The sequence below is a fragment of the Pteropus vampyrus genome, unplaced genomic scaffold (genome assembly GCF_000151845.1).
Source record: "Pteropus vampyrus isolate Shadow unplaced genomic scaffold, Pvam_2.0 Scaffold85, whole genome shotgun sequence".
Lineage (NCBI taxonomy): Eukaryota > Metazoa > Chordata > Mammalia > Chiroptera > Pteropodidae > Pteropus > Pteropus vampyrus.
This window is the reverse complement of record NW_011888866.1, coordinates 8149254-8158263: the sequence shown is the minus strand read 5'-3', so window position 1 is coordinate 8158263 and position 9010 is coordinate 8149254. Positions and strand designations below refer to the sequence as shown.

The 9010-nt window shown below is 35.2% G+C and overlaps 1 protein-coding gene across 1 annotated transcript in view; it reads left to right on the top strand.

The window, feature by feature from the left end:
• The window catches only part of CUNH15orf65 (chromosome unknown C15orf65 homolog), a 6742-nt gene extending 2786 nt beyond the window's left edge, over positions 1–3956 (top strand). The window contains exon 2 of the mRNA XM_011363455.2: positions 3457–3956. Coding sequence (XP_011361757.1) covers positions 3457–3804 — 348 coding nt within the window. The 3' untranslated portion in view covers positions 3805–3956. The remainder of the gene's footprint in view (positions 1–3456) is intronic.
• Positions 3957–9010: the final 5054 nt, after the last annotated feature.

The following is a 9010-nucleotide window of genomic DNA, read 5'->3' as shown; positions in this document are numbered from 1 at the left end:
ATGCAAAGGGGAAATGATGATAAAGGATTGGAACCTAGGTCACAGTTCCTGCTTTGTGCTACTCTTCCAACACTCTCTTGATAATCATTCAAATCTCAACAAAGGAAAAGAAAAAGTGGACTAGATACTTCACATTATTTGAACTCAAGCTTTCAAAACAAATAGGTTCCTGACATTGGGAAATTTGACTTTGCTGAGACATTAGGTAGAATAACCCAGGAATTCTGGGTGAGCTGGGATACACTAAAAAGGAACCTATTTAATCTGACCCAAATTTGAAACTCAAAAAGGCTTTGTCCTTAAGCTTGATAGAACAGCTCTGTAAACATGTTTATCTCCATTTTTAGAGTTGGAGAAACAGATTACGGGCTTGCTAGTTTTAAGGATTTAGAAGTCTTATAGGGTCTCAGCTTCATGAATCACTATCTGCTATATCTTCATAGAAAAGGAACTTTAATGAATATAAACAATCTTCTACTTGTTCAACCTTATAGGGTCTCAGCTTCATGAATCACTATCTGCTGTATCTTCATAGAAAAGGAACTTTAATGAATATAAACAATCTTCTACTTGTTCAACCTTAAAAAAGTCAGTTACAGTATCCTAACAACCATTATGAAGTTATTTAGATATAATAACATAATTTCTGATCTGGAAGGCCTTAGATCTTAAGTATTATAGAAGTTGCCAAATTTTTGTTTTTGTTTTTTTAACTACTTAAACTTTTTGCCTAAATGGACACCACAAAGTTCATTTATTAAGGGCCTTATCACAGGTGCCTTATCATGAATAAATATACACTTTATGCTTTTTGAATAACTGAAAATCACTTAGTTCCTATTGCTATATTTGGAGAACCTTGATATGGGAGTCCTCAGATTAGTAAACAAAACCATCTAACCCATCTCCTTTGTTTTATATTTATAGACAAGGAACTCGAATCCTTGTAAAATAATTTCATCAAAGTCACACAGCTATTATCAGTGCCAACAACAGAACCCAAAACTGGTGACACCTAATATGTACTTTCATAACTCTTACTCCAGGAGAAATACAAATACGAACAAGTTTCCAAATTAGTCTCCTTGTCATGTTCTTACATAATCCATGTAAGTTCATGGCTTTCTCTCTCTCTCCATATCTCCACACTCCTTAACCTGCCTCCTCAAAGGCCTCTAACTCCTAATCACCACTAAGCCACATCTTTCATAACAAATGTGATAGCACAGTACAACAGGGCCTTGAATAGCATCATTTTGTAATAATGTTAATGAGATGCCCTAGGAACTTAACTCCTGTTTATGTCAATTAGCCTATGATAAAAAATTGGTTTTACCTAAGTTCCAAGAACCTATCAACAATGTTAAATGAGGGCTTACTGTGCTCACAGTGTGATATAGGGACCAACAGCTTGAGCATCACTGGGCCTGCTGTATCTCCTTTCCATGTCCATTCAAGGCCCTGACAGCAGCCCAAGTAGTCACAGTAAAAATTGTTACATCGTGACATGCTTTTCCTTAAAATCCTTCAATAGGTTTCCTTTGCTTTAGGAAAGACCCAAGTTTTTAACATAGTCAAGAAGACTCTCCCTGAAAGATCTGACACCTGCCCCTCTATTATCTCAACTTACTTGTCTTGCCATACTTTTTTTTTTTGTTCCCACTTCTATTTTTTCCTTCCTTGTCTTACAGTCTTAGATTCAATGACATTTAACCGGAATGGCCTTCCTTAGTACCCCCACACTAGATTAGAACCTCCTATATATTTTCATAAATCTTTTTTTTTCATAGCAGCTACCACAATTACTCTTCAATGCCCTCAAAAGAACAGGATTCTAAAAAGAGCAGAGTGGACAGGGCTAAGTTTTTTGTTTTTCCAGCTTTATTGAAATACAACATGATGATTTGATATATGAATATATTGTGAAATGTTACCACAATATTGGGTATCACCTCCATCATCTCATATAGTTACAATTTTTTTGTTGTTGAGAATATTTAAGATCTACTTTCTTAGCAATTTTTGAATATATAATACAGTATTGTTAACTACAGTCACCATGCTATTCATTAGGTCACCTGAACTTATTCTTATAACTGGAAGTTTGTACCCTTTGACCAAGATCTTTCCATCTCCCTCCACCCTCCTAACCCCTGGCAACTAACATCCTACTGTTTTAATGCATTTGGCTTTTTTATTTTTCAGATTCCAAATATATGTGAGATCATACAGTATTTATCTTTCTCTTTCTATTGTGTATTTATACCATATTTTCTTTATTTATTCATCCATCGATAGACAAAGATTGTTTCTGTGTTTTGGCTAATGTAAATAATGCTGCGATAAACATGGGGATACAGACAGCTCTGACATAGTGATTTCTGTAAGGAAGCAAAATTTGCCGAAAATATGTCTCTTTGGCATAAGAATTATTTTAGGCTGATTATTTTTAAGAAACTGCATAGTTTCTTACACCTCCCTCTTCCATAAATGACTCCCCACCCCAACATTAGTTGTCTTTAGCTGCTGATGTTATTACTTAAGGTAGTGGCTCCTGCCATTTCAGAGTTGCTCATTTTTCCTGGGTCTCTCTCAGGTATACATGTTAACTTTAATTCATTTTTCTCCTGCTAATCTGTCTCAATGTCAATTTGATTATTAGACCAATCAGAAGAACCTAGGCGAGTATAGGAAAAATTTTCCTCCCCAACATTTCATTTCCTTTGAATATATGTCCAGGACAAATTGCTGGATCATATGGTAGTTCTCTTTTTAATTTTTTTTCGAAGGACTTCCATACTGTTTTCCATAGAGGCTGTACCAACTTACATTCTCACCAACAAGGGTTCCCTTTCTTTCGCATCCTGGCCAACACTTGTTATCTCTGGACTTTTTGATAACAGCACTTTTAACAGGTGTGAGGTGATATCTCATTGTGGTTTGATTTGCATTTCCTTTTTCATGTACCTGTTGGCCATCTGTGTGTCTGCTCTGGAAAAATGTTTATTGAGGTCCTCTGCCCATTTGTAAATCAGATTTTTTTTTTTTCTATTGAGTTGCATGAGTTCCGTGTACATTTTGAATATTAATACCTTATCAATTATCTGGGTTACAAATATTTTCTCTCATTCTGTAGGTTGTCTCATTCTGTTGATGTTTCTTTTGCTGAGCAGAAGCTTTTTTGTTTGATGCAGTCCACTTGTTTATTTTTGCATTTGTTGCTTATGTTTTTGGTGTCAAAGCCAAAAAAAATGTTGCCAAGACCAATATCAAGGAACTTTTTCTATATTTTTTCCTAAGAGTTTTGCAGTTTCAGGTCTTATATTTAAGTCTTTAATTTCAAGTTAATTTTTGTGAGTGGTGTAAGATAGAGTTTGGGCTAAGTGTAATAGTTTGGGGTATTTTTTCCCTCCAGAACTTTATAATTGTGAATGATATGATGTGTTTATATTTTAGGATAAGAAAAATACTTCAGCTTCAAAATCAGACACAGAAATGAAGCCTGAAAAACTGCCTCCTTGTGTGAACCCTGGCAATCCTGTGTTTTCATGTATGTTGGATCCAAAGACACTCCATACAGCTACCTCACTGTCAGAACCTAAGATGATTATGTATAAAACCATTTCAAGTAGTTATGGTGAATTTTTACCGATTCCACAGTTTTTTCCCTGCAATTATACTCCAAAGGAGCAAGTATTTTCAAGCCATATCAGAGCTACTGGATTTTATCAAAATAACACTCTGAACACTGCACCTGACAGAACCAGAACCCTTGATTTTCCTAATTTTCAACATACTCTATGAAAATATATTCCTTTGTATATTTAAGAGAAAATATACTCAGAAAAAAAAAATGAGTTTTAATTCTATGGCTAGAATACCTGATTTGGAATATAAAAATATTTGAATTAATTGAAAAAAATACCTTTAAGAAATAAAGCATTTCAACTAATTAACTGAATGACAATGACTTCTTAAATAAAAATGTGTTCCAAATAAAAGGTAGAAGAATTTTTGTACATCCTAGCTTTATTTAGTACATGTACTCCAAAAGCTTTGAAAGCTTTTATGATCTTAGTTGTCTACTGAATATATTTATCAAGACAAAGGAACACAGGCACTCTAAGAAAAAATTGAATTACGGAAGACTCTAACCAGTACTTTCCCACTTTTCAGTTATTTCAAGGAATGGCTTAGAACCTGGGAAAATGTTAGTTCCTGCTGCTAGGCTAGGGGAAGAGAGGACTTATTTTTCATTCATTCATTTAGCAAATATTTATTGAACACCTACTTATGGCAGGCACTATACTATGCAAATGGAACACAGAAATAAAAGACAGTCTTTTATTATTTCAGTGAACAATATTTTGGGAGAATGAGATTAGCAGATTAATAATATGCAATAATTTTTACAATGTATTCAAAAGGTCTTTCCGACATAGAGTCAGAATTGCTCAAAATGAGACCAAGGAGATCAGGAGAAGCATCAAGGAGAAGGTAAAGTCAAATCAAAAGAAAGGTCAGTCCAGAAGAAACAATATGTATAAAAGTACAAAGATGTGAGAGAATGTGGTATACTTTTATAAATGCAATTAATTTGATACAGGTTTCCCCTGCTATCTAAAAGGACAGTGTTCCTATGAAACCTTTCATAAACCAAAATGACATAAAGCAAAGAGAAACCCCCACTTTTGAAAGTTTGCATTACACCACTTTACTTTTATGGAAGACCTACATTAATACCTATTTATGCTGACCAAATGAAATCCAAAGAGGATTCTTGCTTTTATCAAAAAAGCTGTTGCTGTCACTGTTCCTACTTTTCTCTTTTGGTTTCAGGTTCGGGATATTAAAATCAATTCAAAAGAATAATCTCGTGAGTCACTAGGGCATCAGAAAAGCTTGATCTTCTACTTACCAAAATGGCTTGTAGTGAGGAAACAGCTCAAACTGCAGCATCATGAAATTCTTCCAAATACCCTGAATTTGATATTTGCTATTGGCACGCAAGAAAAAAATTAGTTTTGTTCGCTTCTTCTAAAACAGCAAAAATCGAGGCACTGCACAAGATTTCCAGGCAAATAATGCAACAAAAGTTGAGTTTATTAGCCGTTTCTCCACAAAAGCTGTACAAACCATTTTCCCTTTCACTGTAGGTGCTTGATTTGTGGCAAGTGGAGTCAATTTTTAATATGTAAAATCTAGATATTAACTTAATGTTCCTTACTATATATAGCAGATGGTTAGGCCTTTTTTGTTTTGTTATTATTGCTAAAATTCTCAGGATGAATGTCTTGGAATCAAGCTACTCATATTGTCTGGAATGCTATTATATAGTCATTCAGTGCCTTTTAAAGTCTAGGGACTATTCTATGCACTAAGAGCCTGCCCTCTTAGAGCTTAGATTCTAGTAAATTCTAGTAGGGGAAAACAGACCAAAAAACGTGTAAATATGTATGTGTGTGTGTGTGTGTGTGTGTGTGTGTGTGTGTGTGTGTGTGTGTATAATGTAAATATTTGTAAATATATATTTATGTTTACATGATATATATTTATATAAGTATAGGCAAATAATTATATATGCATTATATATACATGTAAATGTGTCTATGTGTATTTATGTTACATATTATATATAGATATATAAATACATATAAATATATGTTTATATTTATAATATCCCAGGTAATAATTATAAAGGGGAAAAAAAAGTAAAAAAGGATTAGGGGAGAGGGAGTGCTGGGGCAAGAAGTTATTTTAGGTAGGTTGATCAGGGAAGGTCTCTGATAAGGTGTTATTTGACCACACCCCTGAATTAAGTGAAGGGACCATCTGGGGGAAATTGGCTGTTGTGAGGCAATTAAGTATCAGGTCTGGAGTTCAATGGATAAGTTCAAATTGAATATATTCAATTTGAACAACATCCACACAGAGATATTTAAATCATGAGACCAGATAAGTATAAGTAGGAAAGAAATCAAGGACTAAGTTTTAGGAAACTCCAACATTTAGAAGTTAGGGGAATGAACAGAATAAACAAATGAGATCAAAGGAGTGATGATTAGTGAAACAGGAGGAAATTAGAAGACTATAATGCCAGGAAGCCAAGTAAAGAATCTGTTTCAAAAGGGAATGGCCCAGCTGTGTAAAAGTATCTTGTGAGATAACATATGGACTAAGACCCAGAGGGTTTGATTATGCAATGTGTAAGTCATGAGTGACTTTGACAAGTGTTTCAGTGAGGTGGTAGAGAGGAAAACTTTATTGGAATCGGTTTATGAAAGAATGGATGAAGGTGAAACTACTTTTGAGTAGTTTTGCTGTATCCTGAACAGAGAAATGGGGCAATAGCTGGAAGTAGATATGGGGCTAAAGGTTATTTTTTTAAATATAGCATATTTTAATTCTGATGGGACCACATTTTAAGAACCACTGACTTATAGTAATCAGTTCTAAACAGAAAATGTAGCTGAAGATAACTACAGAGTAATATTAAATAAGAAATATGGACTTCAAAAAGCTCAACTGTATAAAATCAAAGACATAGATAGGCTGAACACAGAATTATTCATCAACTTATAGTATATTCAGAACTGAGATTCAGAAGAGCGACCTAAAAAAAGGATTTGAGTATGGACTGTAAAGTATTAAATTCATTATATGTGAGATATTCTAAATAAAGCAGCACAGTTTTGGACCATGCCACCCTAAAATGTAAAACAATCAAAAATTTTAAAAGTGCTCTGTAATTCTTCTAAAAAGAAAGAAAGCTTCCATTTCAGATAACAGTTTGAACAATCTTCTAGAAAATATTTAAAGCCCATTAGGTAAAAAAACTCACATACTTTAGGCAAACTTTCCCACCTTTACACAATTATCAGAAGGCTTGAAGTTTCACTTCCATTTTTTAAAATTTTGTTATTATTATTCATGCCTGGTCTTCCTAGGTGGTCTCCCATCCAAGTATTAACCAGGCCCCACCCTGCTCAGCAGCTGAGATCAGATATCAGGCTTGTTCAGGGTGGCATGGCCATAGACCATGGACTATGGCTCCACTGGGGCATGAACCCAGGACCTTCTGCGTGTAAAGCAGATGTGCTAACTGCTACACTATGAAACTGTTATGGTGCAAACGATTCTAAGACCCACGGAGCCAATTGAGATTAATTATGAGCCTTAATTAGCCGGCCAGCGACTGATTCTACCACGCAGGGTTAGAGAAGATCAACCCTGGGGTTTGAGAGTGAGGCAATTATAAAGCCTAGAACAAGCAAGCAGATTACAGAAGCAGAAGTTGGCCATTAGCACAATACATAACCTAGTACCACACCCTGGTTAACAAGTAAGTGGATTATAGAAGCAGACATTGGCCATCTTCATATCTTATACAATACACCTCCTAAACCACACCCAAGCAAGTAGGACAACTTCTGGTATCTAAAGATATTTCTTCCCTGTAGCTGACTTAGCTAGTTGGCTCACTTGAAAATTTTCCACCCTTAACAGAACCATGTCTATCACTTTCATTCCTTGATTCCTCATTACTGGAAATACAGCATGAGCTCCCAGCTTCAACTAAAACTAGAACTTATTATTTTCCTAAAGTTTGTTTAGTTCCTTTTCTTCTTTTAGTTAAAAACTAAAAGAATATCAGAAATATAGTTTTACCTCATCGAGAATCTAATCAATATATTTGACCAAATAAAGCTGTTTTTTATATCTATAATTGCTCAAAATTATTGAGTTTACTACATACTAGGTACTGTATTAAGCAGTTTGTTTTGTTTACTAAATAAAATAAAATAAAATAAAATAAAAAACATGTTTCTATAGGTCATTAAAAAGGCTAAAATGAAGTATGTTTTAAGTAATGGCAAAAGTAGTCCAAGAAATATTTTTTTTAAGAGAGAAGTTTACTTGTTCATTTCTTGCATTTAAAGTACTCCTTGATAACTCCTTGGCGTGAGACTCTTTGCCATAGTCCTTAACTGCAACCGACCAATTTACGGGGCTTTTCTGTCACCTTTACAGAGGCCTACCCATTCCCTTAGTGTCTTGTCATCAACCTTAATTAGGTGGATTTGGTCTACAGCACAGAAGATCTCCACCAACTTGACAGATAGGCTCATCACAGTTGGAAGCAAGTACACAAAGGTGGGTTTGACATTGGTCTAAGGCTTTGGCAGCTTTGGGAATTATACCTGCTAGGCTATTGTGGAGGAAGAGAAACTTTCCTTTATCCTTAAGGTTATTCTGGCTGGTCTAATAATCAAATAGACAGGAGACAGATTAGTGAGAGAAAACAACCAAATTTAATACATACACATGTATGGGAACCCTGCATACATCAGATGATCAGAGACCTCACATGCAGGAGAGGTTCTCAGACATAAAGAGAACATGGGTATATAAGACATTCTGAGCTAGGGATGAGGTAAGGTATACCTTGGGGGTTTCAAAGGGTCATTGGATGATAAGAACAACAGACATTTAGTAAATAGAAGTTTATCATGCCCCATAGATAGGTCAAAAGAGATTATCTTCAACATCTCTTTTTATAGGCAAGGCCCTTAATTCAAGTTCTTCCAGGTAGTCAAGGGAGGAGCAGAAGTTTCTCCTGAGCCTGCAGCTGAAGTTGCCCTTAGCTCCAAACAATCCTCATACCACAGAAGCACATCTTTGGGTGACTAGTTCTGAACCTTGACACACCGTGAATGAGGGCAGTCTTCAGCACCTCTTGTAAAGTATTAATATTCATATATCTCTAGCAGCAAGGCCTTTCTGGACCATGGTGGTTGATTATGGCAGTGAGGGCTGGGAGAGGAACCCTTGTCTCCAAGCAATTTGGCAGTGGCAGGGAAAGAGGAGGACTACTTAAGAGATTATCTTGAGAGGATGGTCTTAGTGTCATATGCCTTTAAGACATTTTAGAAAGGAAAATTAGTTTTCAAAAACTGTGGGTAATGGCAAAGAGAAGATGCTAGTAACTTGGTAATAACCTGAAGAATAA